The 23100-nt window shown below is 40.5% G+C and overlaps 1 protein-coding gene across 6 annotated transcripts in view; it reads left to right on the forward strand.

Annotated features, from left to right (window-relative positions):
• Positions 1-8410, forward strand: part of CHLSN (cholesin) — a 135131-nt gene extending 126721 nt beyond the window's left edge. For all 6 annotated transcript variants that reach the window (XM_080382468.1, XM_080382471.1, XM_080382472.1 and 3 more), the window contains 2 exons: positions 3573-3654; positions 8031-8410. In XM_080382468.1, coding sequence (XP_080238594.1) covers positions 3573-3654; positions 8031-8213 — 265 coding nt within the window. In that variant the 3' untranslated portion in view covers positions 8214-8410. The remainder of the gene's footprint in view (positions 1-3572; positions 3655-8030) is intronic.
• The last annotated feature ends 14690 nt before the right edge of the window (positions 8411-23100 follow it).

Consider the following 23100-nt stretch of genomic DNA (forward strand, 5'->3'; position numbering starts at 1 on the left):
CTTTTTTACATGAGACTCTCATGCTAAAAACCAAAAGCTCAAATGGAAAATTCTCTAAGCCGCTTGATTAATTTGAATCATTTTGTCTGTATCTTCAATTTCAAGTCCATTTAGAAAGATCATTTGCACAAACATAAAAATTCTCTTTAACTAAAGTCAACCAATGTGGTTTTTTATGAGCTAGAGCTTATAAGAAAGATTCAAACATTAACTGTGTAAAGAAGGCAATTAGTGTTTGTACAGTATATTGAAAATTAGCCCAAGGCATACTGGAAACATACATGTTTTACACATGTATATTTTTCATCCAATTCCACAGTATATATCTGATCTGGACAGAGATACTTACTTCCAAAGGCTACCAAATTAATTCAAACTGTGGAATAGGTTGTGATTGTCTGTAAAAAGTTTTTTTATACTGTAATGTAGATGGTCTTACTCTGTATATTTAATCACTCAAAGGAAAAGCCTTTTCTACTGCTGTAGTATATCAAGGAAACTTATCTCCATATAAACAGCAAAATGAGACCCCTTTTGTATTACAAAGCTTTAACTTTTGTAGTTTAAAAGTTGATAGTTTCTAAAAATGTACCAATTATGTCATTCTGATAAAAGGAGTTACCCCTCTCACTTTGTTAGAGTGATACTTTCCATAGGTTTTAAAACTGTCATAGGAGTAGGACAAAAGCTGTCATAGTCATAGGAATCAGTGGAAAACTTCTATTTTAATAACTGTTGGGGGGGTCCAGTTACAGGGAGCAATTGCCATGTTATCTGTCTTAAAGATTGTGCATCCATTATCATGAGTGTTTTGCCCACAGCCTGATAGGAATTAAGGTCAAGAGACAGGGCTTTTTCCTGAAGGGGGAGAACAGGAATTGATGCAACCGTGGGTGGAGTACCAGTTAAAAACCTGGGAGCATTTTCTGAAAATATGAGTACACCCATAGCCTTTTAAGGAAAAGACTACTTTTTTAGCACACTCATTTAGCATTTGATTCTAACAGGATGACAGAGCACAAACCAAAAGAAAGAGTTTGTGAAGCTCTAGTGCCGTAATGGGCACAAACATACATTCTGCGGTTGATTATGTTAAAGGATTTGTTGTTTATATGAATTATTATGGTGTATATAGAGCAAAACCTTTTGGGAAGACTAGCTGAAACTTTTGTTTGTTTCTATGAGAAAATTCACTAGAGTGAAAGTCAATGTGGGATCTTACATGCAGGAGTATAATGGCTTGCCTAAACATGTAGAAGAGGGCATATGGTTTTGGTAATAGGCTAATAAGAGCAATTAACCTTATAGTGCACTCATTTGTTGGTCTCAGTTGTTTATAAACTAGGTAATAAAGATATTTTAACATCCTATAGCTTTATAGGAGATTGGTGAAATCAGGCTGTATTTTTCAAATTAATGCCTAAGTACTCAGGTGATAGTGTAAGTGATAGAAACATAAAATTAGCAGAGAATAAAATATTCAGAGTACTATGTGGTGCGTCTAACCAATGGATATAATCACCGATGTGTAAATACATAGTATAGTTTAAAGAAATAAAGAATAAAATAACATGTGTTAAAGATTTTCCTTAGAAGAGGGACTGTTTTCACAGGATGCGGTCACAGATCTGTCATTCAGCTTATTCTTGTCACCTTGCAAAGATTATACTGTAAACTGTTTCCAGGCTTACTTAACATAAAAAAGGATTTAAAATTTACCTTCTCTGTGCTGTGCAAAGAGACAGCATTTCTTATAACATCTTCCATGTAATTGTTTAAAAGAATGAGTTTCTTTTAATGGAGGCACCATCATTGTAATTTATTTTGGTTTTAAGGTCTTTTAGAAGTCATTTCCTTCAGAAGTGTAATTTTGCTGGTTGCTGTACAGTTGCACGCTTTGCTGTGAATGCAAGTGACACCAGGGGTTGAATGATCTTTATTTTGCAAGTACTTTGGTTTCCAAGTTGGTGGTGGTGGGAAAAGGATAGTTTCCCTGTAATATTTTTTATTTGATTCTATAATTTTTGGCATTAGTGCTTTAGGGCTTCTGCTTTTGTGCAATATTTGTTCTGCAAACTTTTGCTATTTGTTAACAGTGCCCCAAAAGAGACCTCTAAATCAGGTCATCTGTGGATTTAGTTTGAGCATGTAAATTGTGATATATTGTGGTTATTAGTGTTTTGTCTGTCCTTCCTGGTTTACTGTTATTTGTCTGCTTTTTACCTTATATGTTGGTTACAGACATTTTTATTGAATTTAGCTAGTGACAACCCTAATGACTTGCTGCTGCTTTTTCTTTATCCTAAATTTGACAGTCAAGACAATTTTTTTCTTGGGGTTTTCTGCAGAGACTTCCATGAAACCCTTCTGTACAAATTTGTGGTCTTTTTTTTTCTCTTTCATTGAATTGACTGAACAATGTATTTGCTGGTGCAGCAGTCACTGAATATGAGGACTCTTTTGCTTTATTAGACTTGACAGTGTTTAAACAATACTGATTCTCATACCCAGCTGGCTTTTCAATTGATTTCTGTGCTCTCTGTTGCTGTGTAGAACAAGCCAGAACATTAAAGACATCTTGCAAGCTACCCTCTGAAGACTTGTTTTTCTTTAGAGAAAAATCAAGTAGTGTTCATTTTATAGTGAGATTTGCTAGTTTGCTCATTTGTTTGTAGAAATAAGTGATTCCTTTTTCATCTAAAAAAGAATATACCAGCTTTAAAATCATGTTCAAGATATACATTAATGTGCTGTTCTAACCCAGTTAAATTTTTGCATATTTAAAATATATATGCTAAGCAATCAAAGAACATTTGCAGATGTTAATAATTCATGTACCTGCTCGCTATTAACAGTACGGAAGCAGCCTGAAGTTTTGAGCTAAATACCGGAATCAGAATTCCTGGGGAGAGTGAGATATAAAAAACATTTTTCTGTCCTGTAAACGTCAATATTTAAGTCACACTTTTAGTCAAATCCCAGCCTTAAAACATATGCTCCTGAAAATGAATTTTCTCTGCTCTAGAACAGGTCATCTGTGATGGGCTTCAGCTATTGTTGAGGTGACCATTGTAGCATGAGTCCCTCCATCCAGTCCTCTAGAGGCTGCTCAATTTCGGTTCTTTGTGAAGTATCAGCTTTCTGAAACCCAGCCTTGCTTCATCATCCTCCCCACCTCCCCAAATGCCCAGGTAGTCCTGAGCTGGACTAAGGATTTGGGGTGCTTAGTTGTTGTAGGGCAAAGGAAGGCAATGACTTCTCAAAAAGGACAAGGCAAAGCTGAGGTGAGGAGTGGGGTTTAACATTTATCTTCAAGGAATCAGTATTTTCTGATGAAAATTTACAACATTCTTGGCTATAATGTCTTCCTGTAATCTTTTCACTTGCTGCACGGAAGCCAGGTAGCTGTCCCTCGTGTTCCTTTTGCCACTCACACAATGTCATGAAACTCCATGTCATGCATATAAAATCACTTGGAGTCATTGTAGGAAATATTTTATGAATAATTAAAGTTTTGATCACAAGGTATTTCATGTAAGCAATTTTGATTTTTTTTCTTTCATTTACTACAGCTGGTCTGAAAAGCCAGAAGAATGGAAGTTTCAAAAGACACGACAGACCTGGCTTCTCTTGCACATGTATGATAAAGAGAAGGTTTGTATTTACGCTGTTTTTTCTCAGAAGAAATATATAAAGTTTTATACATCAGTTGTAGCTATTCTTTATTAACCAAAAGTTGCTAGCACTAGGCATGTGCTTTTCTAATAATTTAATAATTTATAAATAAATTCCTTTGGTTTTAAGCAAAGTGCTGAATCATTTTAATTGCTTGTAATTAATCTTTTTGTTTTGTTGATGATCGTTCTCCTGTGTATGCTAGGTTTTTATACTTGATATACGTCAAGCATAAATAGAGCAGATTGGTGTTTTGGACCTTACTGAGAATTTGAGTCATATCTTTAATTTTAATTTCTGAATGTGGAACCCCATACCACAAACCATCATTTTCATATTGCTTCAGATATCTCTGGCTCCATATAAGATATACAGCCAGATCACCAAGATGTTAAAATAGCTTTCCAATTAAAATAGAAGTGAAACCTGATGTTGATTGTAAAAAGCATAAAGTATAACCAGAAGCTACGCTTGCATCATTACTGAAATCCATTCCTTTCATAACTTAAAAACCAACACAGACTGGATTTCCAATAAGTGTCTGACCATGGTGTTACTGAATGGGGAGTTGCAGGTCATTCATTTTGTTGTGTCACAGAACAAACATCTCGCCATTTGCACAGCGCCTGCCTTATTGGTTCGTTTAGTTGACATTCAGTTAGTTTTGGCTGATTTTTTGTGTGGACTTAAACATTTAAACATACTAATCTTCCCAACCCGAATTACTCAGCAGCTCTTAAGCCAATCAAATCACCTGACATAGGGTGTTAGCTTTATGATTAAAGATACTTCTAGAGAGACAGATTATTAAAAGCAGACTTTCATGAAGGCAAAAGTGGTCACACAGTGTAATACCGTAAAAAGATTAGTTGCAGAATACAAATTTGATGTAGGTATCTAGGTTGTTTGCGCTGTCTTCTATTTTTCAGTTTCTTCTTTAAAAAACTTTATCAGCCTTTCAAAATCAGTGTATGCTTTTTAAAGCTATGTAGGAATTGTTTTACAGACAGAATGATGTTTTTACTTTTTTACCTGTTTACTTTGGGTTTTGTGTTGAAATATACTGGGAAATAATTAACTGTAAGTAGCATTTGTTTTATGTATCAGAACACAGCTTAGCTCCTTATTTCTCAACACTGGAATGAAACTTCCTTTCTATTTTTTCAATCTGATGAAAGTGCTATGATTTATTTAAATTCACATATTTTGTTGTTAAATAATCAGAGATGCATTGAATATGAGCTTTAGATAATGATTAACATCTGCATCCAGATTCAGAAAAGTTAGTAGAACTGCTCAAGTGCTTATAATTAAGCATATGATGAAGTCTCTTTCTTCATCAGGACTGTAGGGAAGGCAGACCAACTTCTTTTGAATATTTTTTATACCCAAATTCAGCTTCCTGTCCATTACAGAATAAAATCTGTTGGATATCCAAGCTTGACTAAAATACAAAAGGAGACATGAATTTCTTTTCTTCCTAAGCCACGTCTTTGATCTCATGGTGTCACTTGGATGCCTACTGAAAAGCCATGCAAAGGAGTGAACTGAGTTTCCTGTGCTGATAGGCCTCTTTCTGTAAGAAATAAGTTGAGGTTTTAAAGTCCTTTGCAACATGAGGGCTTTTTAAAGTCCCTTTAAAATCCATCTGCCGGCTGGCTGAAAGCTTCCAAGCCAAGCCTGTATACCTACAGCGTATATACTTCTTCAGGATCCAGTATAAAATAAACACTAGATCGTTTGCTGATCTTTGTCATCTGGCAGGACATTTTTAGAAAGTAACTCCATCAGCTCTCTTCAGCTTCTGGACTGCAAGGCCCTGGAGCGGTTTCTGAAGCTACCTCAGAAGGTAACTGAGAGAAACAAGCCTGGCAGCAGAGGCAAGCAGTAAGTTCTCTGTGCAGATACCTGTATTTGCTTTGCAAAACATGTGGACATCTGCAAGTCTAAAAAGTCTGAAAACTCTTGAGTTACCCAGTATAATTTAAAAGTGATAGCTGTTCTTTTCTGGCTATTATTTTGTAGTGTTTTCCCCCTTTTCCCAGTGATGGTAATTATTTCACTTTGGGTGATTTCCATGTTAGTCAGCTGCAGTGCATATTAGCTCGTTAGAACAGAGGCAAGGTTGGTGCGCACAAGAGAAAAAGAAACAAGAAAAAGGTCAAAGCAGTTTACCAAAAGAATAATAATATAGTCCCATAAGCATCACCTCCACTTGCCAGAGCCGTGGTGGGAGATCTTGATATCCAATTTCAAGCCAGCCCAAAAGCTGATCTTAGAAGAAGGATTGTGTTCCTTCTTGTAAAACTTCGCCAAGACTCCCTGAAATTTCAGCTCTTGTATTTGAAGAGTTAGAATTTGGATTTCATTAACTTTTTGCTGGCACTTTCTATGTTCCAGTCCTTGCTGTGGCTTTATTGTACGTGTAAGTTAGGACAAAATACCATATTATCTTGCCTGTATAGAACTGTACTGTAAGCGCTTTAAACCTAATAGCTCTGTTAAAGAAAAAAATCAGACTTTTTGAACACTTGAGCATTTATCCTTAGGGCCAAATGCTAAATGTTTTCTAGGCTTCAGGCAGTGACAAGTCTCACTTAGTATTTCTAAGTTTAGAGTAGGCTTTTAATTGCCCCTTCAAGCACTTTGCTTAAGTGATATAATAATAACTGTAATTCCACAGTGAGGTATGACTATACCATGAGGTCTGAGAACAAGAGGTGTAAATTATGTGGATAATTTGGCTAAGGTTTGAAACAGAGAAATGTTGTTGAGCTTTAAAACCCGGTACTGAGCATCTGCATTTAAGGAGCACTGTCATGCTGAAATTGTTTGTGTCTGAATGTTTTTGTCTGTTATTAGTACCAGTTTACTGTGAGTAAAAAGGTTTCAAAAATACTTTTTTTGTTATGTTCATATATTCGTATGTTATAGCAACAGTTCATTTATCATCTATTTCAGTGTAAGTTACTGTAAAATAATTATTTTTTTGTAACTGTGTTGTTTCTTTAATGCAAGAGTGTTTGTATGAAGAATTAGAAGGTTTTCCATAACATGTAAGTTACAAGGCTGAATGCAGACTTTAGTTTTGATTTATTACTTTGTAATATCCTTGATTGATGAAGGCAGTGTTGGAATATTCTTTCTTCCTCTTCTTTTGGAGTGGTAGGAGTTTTAGTGATCAAAGTTATGCTGCCAAATGTCGATGGAGAAATAAGTTGTAAATTAAGTATCTGTTGAAGCTCTGTCTTCTCTGAAATATTGATACCTTGCAGAATTGAAACAGCCCTCAAATAATTAGTCTCCAGTCCTTTAAATACTTACGTATGTGTTTAACTTGACTCATGTCGACTATGCCTTTTAAAGTTATATGTGTAAAGTTAAATATGGAGAAAAAATATTTGCAGAATTAGGTCATTTTAACATCTCCTGATTCACAGCAAAAATATTCTCTTATTGGCTGAAACCTGTTCCACAGATATACAACATAAAGTTAAGATATGCTTCAACGTACATCTGTTCACCTAATACTTTTGAAAATACATTGGTTTGAAAGACTGAATAAGACATTCAAAAGTCTTTGCTGGGTTATTGCCAAAATTATTTGATGTAATGATCATTTAAATTATATGTTGTACCAGATAAGGTAAAATTTAACTTATCACTAGTTAATTAGAAAGGGAGTGAAATGTGGGTAGTGCAACTATAGATGGCTAAGCTACTTTTAATGTTAGATGTGTTAGTACAGCCTATCAGTTTTAGTCAGCAGGATTTAAAAATTATTTCCATATGTCTGAATTAAATTTGTTTTTCAAATAGAATTCTGTTCCTTTGTATAAGCATTCTGTCAAAGTACTTGATGGTGGGTGGTAGCTCATCTTGGCAAACAAATAATTTTGGGGGCAAGGGTAATTCCATTTAAATTCTTTCCTCAGACATGTGCATGCAATTCTCACTGAATTTAGTAAGGTTTGCATACATGTTCCCAAAAGTAGGATTTGGCTAGTGTTTTTTTTGTTTTGTTTTTTTTTTCTTCCAACAACCCTCACAGCCTTGAGCTCACTGTCAGGGAGTGTTTGCATTTGCTGATCAGCATTTCCACATCTGCTTAGAATTTCCTCTCAGATGCTTTGCCCATCTGAGCGCATGACAGTTCTCTCACCGTGGTCCATCCCTCCTGGCAGCTTGAACCTTGGCAAGAAGCACTCGCTCAGAGGTGGGCATTGGCAAACACAAAAGCCCATGTGGTTCTCCTAATTATCTTTCAGGTGATGGGTTGACATGATTATGAATGAGCATTGAGAGAGAAGAAAATAAAACAGGGGTGTTTTTCTTCCTTGTTTTTTTCTTTAAAGGTTCCAGACAAGTATTTCACCATTTTACTGGATTATCTGCAAGGTCTTCAAGGGAGTGCACGAGACATAACTGTGCAGAAAGCTGAAGCTTTTATGAAGGAATTTGACGGTTCCAATGCAGAAGACCCAGACCTGTTGGAGAAGTGTGAGCGCATACGACAAGTTCTGCAACTGCTGTCCTGAGAGTATTTTTGTGTCTTAATGGTTGTCTGGTGGAGGACCTGGTGTTGTATACAGAGCCTGTAAATCAGTTATAAAAACATATTTTCTAATATGAACCCTAATACTAAATTTTCAGATTTTGTACTTGTAATTTTTTTTGCAATTGCAAATATTTATGTTTGGAGGTGATGAAATAAAAATAACATATTTGGTCCATAGACATGCTATTATAAGTAATCTTACTGCATTTCTTTAGAAAAATAAACCTCTTTTTCTTGGTAGTTTTTCTCCACCTCCCCCTGTAATTACTGTTAAATAAGAGGAGCTTTGCAGTTCTTAATAAGAAGAGCAAAGGAACCAACAAAAAGCCTGGAGGGTCTTTTACAATGGCAGCTTTTAAAATGAGCATGCAGTACAGTGCTTGCTCAGCCAGCTGTAATCTATCGTGTTCAGCTTTAGAAGTATGTCATGTGGATTTGGGAGAGATCATTTTCAGTCTGTTGAACATGGGTTGTATAACACAGTTGCTTATTAGTACTTCACATGGTGATCTGGAGATACCATCAGCTTTGTTAGTTTTCCTTTTAAAGTTTTGAGATGTATTATGGCAATTGTTTAGATAGTCAGATAATGCACAGATGGGAACAGATCAAATCCTTTGACTATATGTAGTGAAATCATCTGATTGTACCTAAACTTACCCTATGAGAAGTGCTGTGCTGCAACATTTTGTTTCTAGCCTGCCAATATTGCATTTTCATCTTTCTTTTGTAATTGGCATCCAAAAGAGTTAATTTGTGTTCATTCACTTTGACGTGAGACATTTGTCTTCTATGAACATGCTGAAAATGAGGCTTTCAAGTAAAAACCAAGGACATTAATTACTCAAAACGTGGATGATTGGCTTATTTAATAACACTTGTACTCAGACAACATTCTTGACCTGATTCTTTAATGTTTCTACAGACATTGTTCATACTTTTTTAATAACAAAATATGTAGTGTTTAAAAGTGTGACTGTCTTTGGGAATTATGGCTTTAATTTGGATGGGTGAAGGGGGGAGAACCTATCAATACGCAGGCCTGATTTTTCAATAACAAGCATTTGATTGGATTGGACAGCCTTTCACAGTCACGGATTACCACAAATCTTTAAAAGTATGAAATATATTACGAGCAACAAATAACGTATGCTTTCTGACTTCTTGAAGGTGATGTTTTCAGCCAAAAAAGACTGACGACCAGCATGCCCTGCTCTGACACAGTGACTGGGATGGAGTTCAGTGCAGCGGTGAGCAGGTTGGCAGCGGTGCTCAGCCTCTCCGTTTTGCTGCTGATGGTTCGTCAGCAGCTCAGGGGCTGTTCCTGTACCGCGGGGCGATGGCTGGCTGGGGGCTGTGGGGGGTGTACGCAGTGTCAAAGCCCTTCTGAGGCCCAAAGGTATATAAAACTGATCTTCCAGTGTAAAAAGCTGGTGAAAAGGGTCTGTAACAAAGAGCAGTATTACTGACATTTAGTGAACTTGTACAAGATCATTGGATCTTATATTTTGCATCTGAGAATATGCATCTGGGAAAAACTGTCACTCCAAGAAGAAACTTTTTCACACAAAAATGTGGGTCTGCATGCATTTAATATATCTTGTAGCTTAAAAGCACAAGCACATTGCAACTGTATTTTGGAAGAGACTTCTAAAAAAGATTGTTAAGGTAAGGTCTAGGCAAAAAGATGTGAACCTTTAATGATTTTGACATATTTGGCAAGGTTTGCCTTTCTTGGACTTTGGTTCTGACCATGTGCAAATGTTGACAAATCTGTGAGAAGAAAGGCTTTGTAGATCAAGAATGTCATACTTCTTTTTATATCAAGTAATATTAAAAGCACATAAGGCCTGCCAATCTGGAGTCCATGTGGACAATAACATTCGGTAAAGAACAGTTGGAGCCTCTCACCAGTGCAGTAAGAGACCTCTGCAACTGAGGTCCTGCTCTGCTCTCCTCTTCCTCAGCTGCAGTTCCAGCTTTCCCTTCAGTGCTGCCGATTGCTGAATGAAGGATGTGGTCTTTGGCTTCTGCTTTTTGCAGTTATGGAAAATTCAGAAGTTAAAACCTAAGGTAATTGTTGCTATGGTTGTGTTTGGTAGAGAAAGCAAAGTATGTTGCTTTCTGCTGTGTGTCTCTTCGTGTATGGTACTGTTCAATGGTCAGTGGTGTCTTGAAATTGGCTATAAGGCTTGTAAAACTTCTGCTTTATATTGTTGCTGTAGATGTCTTGGGTTTCAAAGCTCAATATGAAAAATCTTAAGTGTTGTCTAATATTTGATATTGTAGTGCAAATAGGAAAGGACACTTAAATCTTGCTTTTTTGCCCCTTTTCTTAAAAATTTTCAACTGGCTGGCAAACAAGTCATCTTCAAAACATCCATGAAATGCAAAAACAAACACATGTATTGCTAGGCCCATTTTAAAGACAAGATTGTGAGTACACAGACAGTTTACCCCACACAGCGTTGCAAATGCAATAACATCTCTGGCAATCAAATTCTATCTTTTCCATATGCTAGCCACCAGGCCAGCTTCTGCTTCCTGCTTAGCTTGGCATTTTAATCTGGGAATTTACATTGCGTGATGAATAAATATAGAAAGATTTCCTTCATCATGCATTTTAAATGATGTATTTTAAATTATTAAGTGTATAATCAGTTATTGAATTCCTGTAGCTGGCCAGAGCTGTACAGCAAGATATAATCTGGCACTTCATTATTTTGCCATTTGGTCCCGTAGAATTTTCAAATCTCAATATTGCTTGTAGGTTAGGCAATCATATGACTACAGATAGGACAAAATCATGTCTCTTCCTCTGTTTAAATCAGTCTACTGTGTTAATAAAAATTGCATCCAAGGCTACAAGTAGCAGTGTGTACAGACCGACAAATTACATCTTCATCTGCCTACTCTAATTGTCTTCTAGTTGAGTTAATCTGCATTGTGTAGCTCTGGCTAGAAGAATTCGTATTCTAAGAGAATGCTGAAGTCAGGACTTCTAGGCAAAATAAAGGAACATTAATTACTTAGATTTGCTTAAAGCTGGAACCATGCCTCTAATGGAAGTGCTAATTACTCAAAATATGACAGTGTAAAAAGTTCCCCTTAATTTGGCTGATCCTTGCTATGGATTATGTATCTTCTTGGTTCTCTGCTGTCTGCCTACAATTTTAATTTGTTATCACCATTGTAAAATTACTGGGTAAATGAATTCTCTGTTCTTATTTGGAAAGGGTGTGTCATAGCTGTTGAATGTGTAGTTTCTTTCTTTCACTGGAGAAGCTCTGCTGTGTTTCTGTTGATTTTAAAACAAGGTGACTCTTGACTTATCTCCCATCATTTCAAGTAGTTTAGAAATGAACTTCTTTGGTTTGAGTTTGGGATTTGTTCTGGGGTTTTTGTGTTTGTTTTTTTTTTAACCTATTGCCACTGAGTAAAGCATAGTAACAAACATTAAAGTCTGCTCACGTTTCTGCAAATAAGTGTCAGAAAAACAACCATAAAAGAGATTTATGTTGCAAAGTCAAGCACTCAGAAAATTAGAAAACATAAGAATGGAAATTGTCTGTGTAATTTTATTCATTTCATGCATATGTAGTGTGATGCAACCTCTTAATTATGTCACCAGTGCTGTATTTTCCATTGTGTATTACTGTGATACAAATCCTCTATTCAGTGTTTCACTTGCAGTTTTGCTGCTATTCTCGATTTTAAAAATGAGATCTATGAAGTAGTACTAAAGCTAGGGAAGTAACTTTGCTGTGTGGATTTGATCCTGCACAGAAGAAATAAGTAGGAACTTTTCTATTCATTCGGTATGGGAACTAGTCATAGATGTTTCATCACAAAATGTTCCCTTTAAAACATGTTTTAATGTTCTGATTCGTTTACAGTCAAAATACTGAACTGATGTTACTTAATTTAAATCCAGTTTTGTTGACATAAAACTTTCCAGGGACTTATTCTGGTTTAGCCTTTGGTTTCCTTTTATGTCTTCCTTTCGGTACAGCTGAATGAGTTAGTTATTTCTGTCCCTGCAAATAGGAATATTAGTTGTTTACAGTGATTCCAGTCAAACAAGGACACAATTAAATGTGCTTGCCTTTGCAGGACAAGCTCATTTTAGCAGTGATTTATAATTACATTCTATTTTAAATTCTTCATAAGAACGTACATAGTCAACAACTTAATACGGTCAAAAATAATTATTGTTTTGATATATGTTTTTTTTTTCCCTACAAGGAGCAGGGAATACCAAACTAAATAAAACTGAGTAAATGGTGGAGGAAGGGCAGAGCAAAACAGTGGTTTATATTTCTTTGTCAAAACAAAGCTGAATAAGAAGCTTGTGCTACGAAGAAAGTTTGACTAGTGTTACAGACACAGAGGGAGGGCACTTTTGGTTAAAAACAGGAGAACAGTCATAGGGTTGCTCTTACTGCTTTTTTTTTTTTTTCCCCCTGTATGCAGAAAATGTTTGGCATTCCCCAACAAAACCCACGAAAACACCTACGTCAAAATGTTAAATAGGTTTTGAAATCAAATACTTAAAGGTCAAGAAATGCCACATGTGTATAAATGGCCAGAAGAATTCAATTTCTACCTCTCTGTGCCTCCAACCTGGAGACTGAATGAAGGGGGATTGTGTTAGAAGGAACAAGCAAAAAACCCTGTTATGTGGGCACATAAAGATTACCAGTGACACTCCTATTCATAGGAAGGTGGAATTGCATTTCCTATTAGCTTTAGTTATTCCTGTTTTTAAAAAGTTTTCTGCTAATTGAAATATCATGTAGCCTTTTGCTGTGACAACTTCCATCTATTCTCCTTATGGTCCCACATATATTTTATAAAATTGTAAGCCATGGGACACAGGATATGTCACTCATTATGTTATAAATAGCTAATCCTAGCTACAGCACTGTGAAAAATCATCGTTTGCTGTTGAGCTCCTTTGGACCCGAAGGAGGATGTTGACACTGTGTTTCCCTGTACTGGTCTAGAGGTACAGCAGGCTTTGGCAGCAGCCTTTGTATCAGCTGGGCTTTCTTAAGTCCATGAAATTGCCCGAATCCGGTACAGTGATGCTGCTTGTGGAGTCTGCCAAGTAAGCAGCAGCATTTGTCTGCGGAGCTCTGTGAGACATGGGGCTGCAGGATCTCGGCTGCTTGGGACGCTCAGCCCACAGCTTAATGCCTTATGTGGCCTTGCTGCCCCGTTTGAGTCTGGAGCTGCTGGGAGTTGCAACTGTTTGATTTGTCTGCTTTCTGTGGGCTTCATTAACAAACTGTTTTAAAGCTATTTTGGCATATTGAAAGATTAAGCTACAGCGGTAGCGTTCCTCTGGTAGTATAGATTCCTGCAAATAGACTTCATGGTTTTCACAAAGACAGTGCCCTTACGAGAAACAGAAGCTCTTGCAGGATCCTGGAGATGACTGGCCAGCACCCTGATTTACCTTGTTAACTGGTATTTCCGTGAGTTGTCACAAATAGATGCTAGCTGATGGACATGGTGACAGCCAGCCAAGAAACCATGTATGGGCATCAAACGTAGCAGAGGGCAAGGATAACAGTCGGGAATGTAACCTCCTGGAGTTGCCTGGGTAAGGCAGAATGCCACCTGGCACAAACCCTGGCTGCTGTAAGGTTAAAAATAACAAATAGGATCCCTATTACATAAGGAAATCTTTTGTCCTTGTTTAATGGGGCACTGTGATACGCTGGAAAGAATAAATAGGGAGCTTCTCTGAACTCCCTTTTTTTCCTCTGAACTCTATTGCTTGTGGTTAGTGCTGAGGGCCAAACCAGCTGAAAATACCAGGGCTGGTTGTAAGCAGGACCCGCGTACAAACTGCTGGCGTTAAATGGGTGACATCTGGGTGCAGTGCCAGTGTCTAAGGGTGGTCAGCAGCAGCGTCAAACCATTGCACTCTACTGGTGGCATCTCAGCCCTGGGAAGGACTTCTAGTCCTTTATCTGTGATGATCATGTTACTCTGTATTTGCGTTACAGTATCTGTGTGTTCAAAGCAGCCCATAAACCCCCGGGATGCCTGTAGTCCATTGCCCATGTTCTGCTGCTTAGTGCAGTAAGATGGGTCATGGAGAAGCTGTTGAAGTTACTGTGGATGAACTCAAAACTCGCCCCAGAAGTGCGATGTGTTTTCATGCCTGCAGGTCACTTCCAGTCCCATGAAGGAAACACCTGCTGTGGTTTCAGTTAAATAATTAAAGTGATACTAATGCTCAAGTTTTCCTTTGAGTCCTACTACATTCTCCTCTGATCACACTCAATGTGAGATGCCATCTGTGATGAATCTGCAGCCTGTGTCCAAGCCGTATTCTCCCGTTTCAAGTGGCAGCTTTGAGGACTGTCAAAGGCAACACTCACATCCAGTTTGACTGCACAGCTCTGCCTGTACCCATCATCTTTTTGTAGACTATGATGCCTTTCAGGTCAGTACAGCTGTTACTTGGTAACCCTTACCAAAAATTTTTGGAAGCTTCCAGTGCCTGTAGTAAGCAGGAACATTCATCAGCAGATGGTTGTGATGCTTCCCTTCTAGGTCCTCAGCTCTACCCCACGCCATCTGTGTGCACCCGATGATTTGCTTCCGCTAAGCATCTTTTTGTGAAAAAATGCTTTCTGGTGCTTGCCTCTTCAGCTGGGATAGCAGAAGGCATTGGGGATTTAAAGCTCTCAATGTATCATAGTCATAAGAACTGAATTGCCTTTAAAACACACCCCAGATTCCTTCAGGATGGCTCTGGATTTTCATCTCCGTCAGCTCTTCCCTGGGGAGATGTTCCATCAAGCAAATTCAGACCTGACCTCTGGACATGTAATGGGCTGTTGTTTGGAAGAGATGGTGCCAGTCTGGGCCTCATCCTAGACTGCACGTGACTTGTAGAAACTGGGGGAGGTGGCAGAGGTTATTTAAGCACTTTAAAAACTACCTTATATGACTAAAAAGAAACCTTCAAACAGAAGGTCATCAGTGCTCTGCTAATGCCTTTGAGCATCTGCCTCTTGTTTGGGTAGTGACACGTGTCGGTGCTTCCCAGCATCCAGTCCGTGCTGTTACCTCCCCTTGCTCCTCGAGTCGTGTTTGCAGAGATTATCACCTTCAGGAGGATCGTTCCTTAGGCTGCCCCTTCATAGAAATGAAGACTTGCTGGCCAAATTACTGATTGCTAATGAGACGGCTCCACCCCTTGTACAGGCTGCAGCTGTTTGAGGGGTAAAGATGGCGAAGGTACTGTCGCAGTGAGATGCTGCTCTGAGAAATTATGACCTCTTTGGACAGTTTGTAGACTCAGTCTATTATTAGATATTTTTATTATCAAAAAAGAAGAAAACTCTTTAGATAATTTCATTTTCCAGTGGTTCTAATACACTTTTTAATCTCAGAGATGGAAATTCTGCAGTGAGCAGACGGTTGTATTATGAATATTGCACCAGCATCCTCTTTTCCTTCTGGTACGAGCTTCTGAGCAGATTATAACTTACTTTAACTGATACGTGGAAAAGTTCAGCTGACTGAATTAGCAAAGAGGATGAGGAAGACGACAGTCCTTCAAAGTTCAGAAATGCAGAAACTAACTTTTCTTTCAAAGTAGGCCAGGTATATAGCTATCTGGATACGGAATCTGTGATAATTAAATAAAACTCACTCAAAAATTATCACCTGTGCAGTGATATGGCATGAAATATCTCTCTGCAATTTATTATACTGTATTATTTTTCTTTTGAACAGCCAAGATTGCCAACTGTAGAACACAGTATGTGGAAGGAAAACTACAGTGGACTTGACAATTATTTCCAGAGATTCATTCAGTCCTAGAAAATATTCATTGGCTTTCTAAAAAAAACCCCACAGGGGTTCCCCCTTTGTTTTCTAAATCTCTTTTTTATTATTTCAGCTGTCTTTGGACAAAGGGTGGGGGGGAATGACCACAGAGAGATCAAGACTACACATCTCTTGACATTGTTTTATGAGAAAATACTGACTTTTGTTGCGTTAACTGGGTAATTCAGAGCAGACAGAGTGCCTCAGTTCATTTCTGTTTAGTTTTTTTTTTTTTTTCTGGGGGTTCCCAGTAACAGATGAGAGCATGGCAGGTGAGTCTTGGTTTGTGCTGTTCCCTGCAGGAGTGTTACAGATGGTTGCTACTCCCAGAGAAGAACGAAGGGAATGTGACAAATGCAGTTCTTCTGCAAACAGCACGTCTTGCATGCTTTTGCGCTCCACTTGTGCCGATGTTCCCCTTCCTTGTTAATAGAACGGCATTTCAGCCAGCAGAATGTATCAATCAACCTTTATTTGCATCGTTGCTGTGGCTGTGGGTCTTGTATACCTCATAAAATTGCTTTAATGGTCAAATTAAACTTTTGACCTGCTATACAGCTGCAAGCTACTGGTGTTTTGAATCGTCTGCAGGAACGCTTCGAAGGATGCTCTGGTGGGCTCCAGCGCTGGTCCTGGCAGGGGGCAGCTGAAGGCAGGTAATGGGGAACAGGAGCTCTAGACATGTTTAACACAGGAAGCAAATTTCACTGTAATGTTGAACTGCATGAACGGTGATTGAAAATGGCAACTACAGCATGCATGCCTGGGTATCGGGTGCCGTAGAAGCTGCTGATACTTGTGTTTTGTTTGGGGTTTTTTTGAGAGCTGAAAGGTATTTCCAGTTCAGCCAGTTACAGAAGATGGTTATCAGTCCCACAAAGCTTTTTGCTGGAGAGGTTTGAAAATGACAAAATACTGTGTCCTGCTACTGCAGCCCCATGGATTAAAATGTGCTGTAGCATTTCAGAGTGATTTTTTTTAATATTTGGAAATGCTAAAGTAATTGTCTTGGAGGAAGGAAGACAGATGTCTCAGCTGGCTTATCTAGAAAATCCTGCCATTTCTCTCAGACATGACCTTTACCCAGGTCATCTTATCTTTCTTGCAACTCAACTAGATCATTATGATGGGCACTGGCTTGACATACCCTTGGAATGGATTTGAAATCTGTCCCAAGCTGTTTTGTGGATAGAAGAAAGTAAAATGCTTATAGTCCTGTTCTGATTGTCAGGATGCTAAGGCTATAATTCAAGTCATTAGGCTTAGTATATAAAGCCCTTCGTAATCCAAGTCTTAAGAATCTGAAAGGTCACTTGTGGTCCAATAATCCTGAATAGTAAATGTGATGAGCTAGTGGTGATCGTCTTGATACTAAAGCAATGCTTAAAATAAATGCTGGTCTCTGCCTCAAAAGCATATGCACATTATATCAACAAGATCCAAGAGGCTGTGCTAAGAATGAGCAGCTTGCCTGTTGCACAATATCATGCGACACTGATTTATTTGAAATTATTTTAATAACCGGACCTAAGGAATAGACAGAAAGATGCTCAAGGTTTTAAGGATAACGTCCTCCTGTGGCTGCAGCGGGCCAGTGGAGAGATGTCCGCTGCAGATTGCTCATCACCAAGATCCCCCAAATCCTCCCCAAAATCTGCCAGTGCAGCTGCTCATGTAAGTAAAATGAGCAAGAGTGGCTTAGACGGTAGGAGCAGCAGGGCTTTGCTCATCCCGTGGTCCTGACAGTAGTGTCAGAGATCATTCATACAAGGGAGCGTTCACACAAGCGATGGGGACAGTGGCTGTGAGAAGATAACATCTGGCCAGAGGTGCCACAGCTAGCGTTAAGCAGGCAGGGGGCTGAGAAGGTCTGGCAGATCCCAGGTAGTTGTAGCCCAGCTGCGATGTGTTTGCAGGGATCTGAAAGGCGGTAGCTTTGCAGAGCAGCCCAGAAAAGGGGGTTTGGTACCTGTTGGTGCAGGATGGCTGTGTGGAAGGAGCCCCAGCGTAGTTTTGTGGGAGGAAAGGAAAAGTGGCAATGTGGCAGACCTGGAGGATGCAGGCGTGGACTGATGGAACAATCTACAGGGCTGATTCCACATGAGATTGAGCATGCGCTTTGCTATATGGCAATGAGGGAGCTCAGTCCTTCACCCACCTCCTTGACTTCTCCTCAGGAAGATGCTGGAGGTGTAAAGAAGTGGAGGACTGGCAACCTTGGGACCACTTGTAGCATCCCCTCTTGGTACCTGCCACTCCTTTTCATCCATGTTTTTGTTCTGAGAGTGGTTAGATTAGATGCCAGCTGGGAGGAGGGCTGGGTGACTTTTTCCTCTTTAATATCTTGCCTTTCCGTTTGTTCAGTATTTGGAGTGATTTCATCTTTATATTATATTTATTCAGTGGTGCTCTGGATATGGTTATTTTTGTGCCTTGAAGGGCCTACTTTCCCATTCCATATTAATAAATAACTTCTATTAACATCAAGGCATGGTGCATGCATAAAGGAGCACTGAATAGCTAAAGTGTACTTAAATATCTGTGACCTCTTGGCTTTTCTATATGGAATGATTATTAATACTTTGTCCTTGCTGCGTTTCATCAGAGGATGCTGCCACACAAGGCATAGCTGGGGAGGTCTGATCATCCCTTTATTACAGAAGGGAAAAACAGAGGGAAAGAGATTAAAAGATTTGCCAGCAACACAGAGCAATCAGTGGCTGTGCTGAAAATAGAAACCAGGCTCCTGGTTTCCATTCCCCAAATCTGGCCTCTAGACAACAGGACTATATTAAAAATGTAAATGCAAATATAGGAAATATTTCCTTTTTCAAACCTTCCCCGCTAACACTTTGTGTCCTTTTGACTCTGTTCTTCACAGAAAGAGCTGGTAGCGCTTGGATCAAAGGCTCAGCAGCCAGATGGGCTGTGCTCATGGAATATAGCAAAGGAAACTGGACTCAACCACCAAAACCTCAGTGACCAAAAAGCTCATGGCAGAAGGTGGGAGGCGACTTGTGTCTATTTTGAGACAGAAAAGTATTCAGTAGCTGTAGGCTACTGTTCAGAATACTTTGGTTACTGGTTTTAAGGAAGCCAAAAGTGATACTGGTGTGCCAGTCAATCCCCCAGCCTTTGGATTCTAGAAAATATTCTCTCCTATAATGTACCACAGATTGAAGCTGGCAGCTGAAGGACATGCAGGTATTTTAACTGGTTGGTATTAAGTTTGCAGATGATGGGTAAATCAAACACAACTGAGGTTTGAAATATGTAACCTGAAGGGAGTAGGGAATTGGGTCTCCCTGAGGTACTGCACAGCTGCAGGGCCTCTTGCTCTTCAAGCCAGAGATGCTGGCAATACCATTACTGGTCTCATTCCTTTGGGTTTGTCCCAGCTTTATTTCTATTCCCATATTGTTCCTCTATGCTGTAAACAGGCTTGATGATAAAAAAAAAAACAAAAACAAAAAAACAAACCCAAACAAAAAACCCCCAACAAAAATAGCATGTGGATACAACCCAACCAAACAGCCAGAGTAAACTTAATGGGGAAAATCTGGATTTAGAAATGCAGCCCTGAGTCATGCCAAGGAGAGTCAATGTTAAAGGCTTTTTTAAGAAGCAATTAGAAAGCAGTCACTTTTTAAAGACACTTCTCTGTGCTCCTTACAGGGCCATAACACTGCAAATTAGGGCTAAATTCTGCCAGTCTCACTCTTGCTCGGGTCTTAGTTCGAGCAGGGTAGGAGATGTAGCTGCACTTGTTCAGGATTCCCCCGTGGAGCCGGTGTCAGCAGCGCACAGGGTACCATGGTGTCCAGCCAAACTGGGAACACCACACAGAGGGACCATGGACGCACCATCATTGGGACACTTGAGAGAAAGTGAGTGTTGCTGGAGCCCGTGTAGGCAGCGTGCCCCAAATTCCTGCTGTTGGTAATGGCAAGAGGGACAAGAGTTGGCCTTGGTGAAGTTGATGCGTCTTCCCTAAGACATCTCATCCCAGAGCTCAGCTCCTGCTGGGTCCCTTCCCTTTCAGCAGAAACCCAAAGTAAAAGAGATCAGATGAAATTTAAACTGTGGTGGCAAGCTGAGGACACCCCCTGTTCACTGGAGTGAGGAAGCTCCCTGATGGAAAGTTCTGGGACCAAGTGGTGCTTCCTGCAGGTGGCTCACCTGCCCGGCGCGTGGGGACGTGGTGGTGATGGGATCATGGCTCGCAGGGACAGGGCAGTAGCCTGGCTGACCTGCACGGCTGTGCTCCACTTGGGTTGTAGTGTCAGTCAACAGCTGAGATATAAAGACCTAGGAATTCCTTCATGCTTTTGTATTTTTGAGATTACAGTGGACACTTCTTTATAAAAGGGAGAATACTTGCAAATATTTCACGGTGACTTAGAAGGTTTTATTCCAGCAACTAGGCCTGTGTTATCATAGTTACAAAACTGCAATCCATGAGGTATTCTGAGTACTTCTGGCCTCGCTTCCCATCACCTCCTGTTTCGCTGAGGCTGTGGAGCTTTAAGACTATTGTAATGGGTGGGAAAAGCCTGTTCAGAAAAGATCTTTTGTGTCTTCTTCATGCTCATAGTTGGTACACTATTAAGAAGAAAGCAGTTTTCATTAGCAAAACTTGCCTTTTTCCTTTTTTGCTGGTTTGGGAGAGCAAAAGTTTTATTGGGGAAGACTGAACGTGATGCAATTTTCAATGCACAGCCCACAGCTGCTGCAATGCATCTGCGTTTGATGAGGTTAATAACAGTGCAGCCACTGATGCTGTATTTTTTACTGGTTTGAGACCATGTATCTCTGACTTAATTAGACTTTTACTGGCTAACGGTTTATGGGGCAAACCCCGAGGGTTTTTTTTGCCTTGTTCCTGCAGAATCAGTAGCAGCAGAGAAATGAAGCTGGCTAGCGCTGGAAGCCTTTAAAATGAGCAAGCGCTTCATTCACCTACTGCAGGTTGGTGACTGTCCCTGCTGTTAACCTGGCCGGATAATACCACTACACTGTAACTTAAAATTACTGACTGGATTAAATATTAATCTGTAACCTCAAGAGGAGCGCTGTGTCCCTTTGGCTGGCAATGCAGTGCAGTGATGCGTTAACATTTCCGAACCCCACAATCTGCAAATCCCTAAAATGCTTCCAGGAGAGGTCTGGCTTCGTTTAAAACAGCTCACGAATGGAGGTGGGCTTGTTTCTCAGCATTGCCACTGCTGAGACTACAGGTTTAAAACCATAGGCTGGGTTTTGCAACTGCAAGTCATGTTTCAAGTGCTCCATGGGTGATAAAATATCTGAACTGTGATAGATTGAGTTGCTTTATTATCTGCTGGGGGCACGTTTACTGTGTTGCCCTTTTTGGTACGCCTGTTAGTGACGACTGCGATTCTGCTCATGTTTCTATCACTGTCTCATGTGGCCTTTGAACTAATCATTTCCCTTTTCTATCTGGATTTTCCTTCTATAAACCTTCTATAATGGCTTTTTTTTAGCTGGAGTGCACTTCACATTCAAGTGAAGGGTAAAGTGCTGCTGCTGGAGAAGGGCTAGCATCCCTGAAATGAGTGATGGACCCCAGGAACCGAGAAATACGATGGGGATTTTTAAGAGACAATCTACACAGGACTGTAGAAGCTTGTATCCTACTTAACACCATCTAAGCACGTTAACCTTCCTCTGACAGATGCCTGGCCTGCAGCTCTAAAGAGAAACCCCCAAACCTCTCCAAACCCGGTGAGAGCTGATGCCCCTGAGCTCTGTTATGAGACACAAGTTCACAATAGCAGCTCCAACCTGGAAGACAAAGCTTGCTCATGGATTAAAGATTTTAAGATGCTGGCTGGTTTCAGGGTCAGCACCGTTTTGGCTGTGCAAGGTGGGATGTGGGTGGTGGAGTTTGGGCCAGAGCTTGCTAGGGGCTGCCCTGGCTTCCCTGTGCCAGGCTGTCACAGCTGTCAGCACGTGTTAATTAGCTGAAGAGGAAGGTCTGAGGCAGCTCGTGCTGCTTCAAAGGGCAGTTCCGGGTAACATTTAAAACACAGCTTGCAAGAAAAATAAATGGAGAAGGGCTTAGTTTTTTCCTGTGGCGGCCTGCAAGCTGCAGGCGTGGAGCGGAGAAAGCGCTGCCGGGGCCACCCACGCCGGAGGGCTGCTGGCTGCTCTGCCCTCCACGGGGTCCTGCAGCTTCCCGCTGATCCCACCGGCCTCCCGGGGCACGGCCCCCCGCCACGCTGCTGCTTGCTTGGTGGGGGCTGCGTGGAGACGGGGAGGGGGAGGAAAAGCCCACTGGTGGGGGGAGGAATGGTGTTTTAGGGCTGCAGCCTGACAGACCCAGCACTGGGGCAAGGCTGGCTTTCGTGTGCCCTGTGGCAGCGTGGGACTGTGGAGGTGGGAGGCTTCGCCTGCCGTGACTTCGTGTTTGCTTAGGAAGAACTGCTGCTCTCGGGCTCTGAGGATGCCAGGAAGGCAGCGGTCGCGTGAGGATGTGTCCCAGGGCGATGTGGGCAGCAGAGGCGGCTGTTCCCACAGCGCTGGGCACGGTGACGTGGCTTTGCCACCCGGGCAGAGGCTCAGATGTGCAGAGCTTGCTGTGCTGGCTGGGCTGCCCGTGGGTACCATCACAGCAGGGCAGGGCAGGAAAGGCTTTTTTCAGAGAGAAAGGAAAAGGGGAGAAGCTGAAATCTTCGTGCAATAAGAGAGGAGCAAAGAAGTATTTATCTTAAATGTGTTTGTGCGTAATTAAGCACCAGCTAAAACCTGGGACTGAAGCTTCAAGGATCAGAGGCCGAGCAGGTAGGATGAGAATGCCAGAGAAGGAGAATTTTAAAAGCATGGCAAATCCTGCTTTAAAATGTGCTGGTGCCGGGGAAGGAGGAGTCCAGTGTGGTGATGAAGAGCAAACTCTGAAACCTCAGAAAAAGAGTAAAAGGTCTGAGAGCAGTTTCTGCCAGGCTGGCCCCAGGGAGGCCAAACGCCTCGGCTCGGGGCTCACCAGGAAAAGC

Source organism: Falco punctatus (assembly GCF_963210335.1).
Source record: "Falco punctatus genome assembly, chromosome: 4".
NCBI classification, from domain to species: domain Eukaryota; kingdom Metazoa; phylum Chordata; class Aves; order Falconiformes; family Falconidae; genus Falco; species Falco punctatus.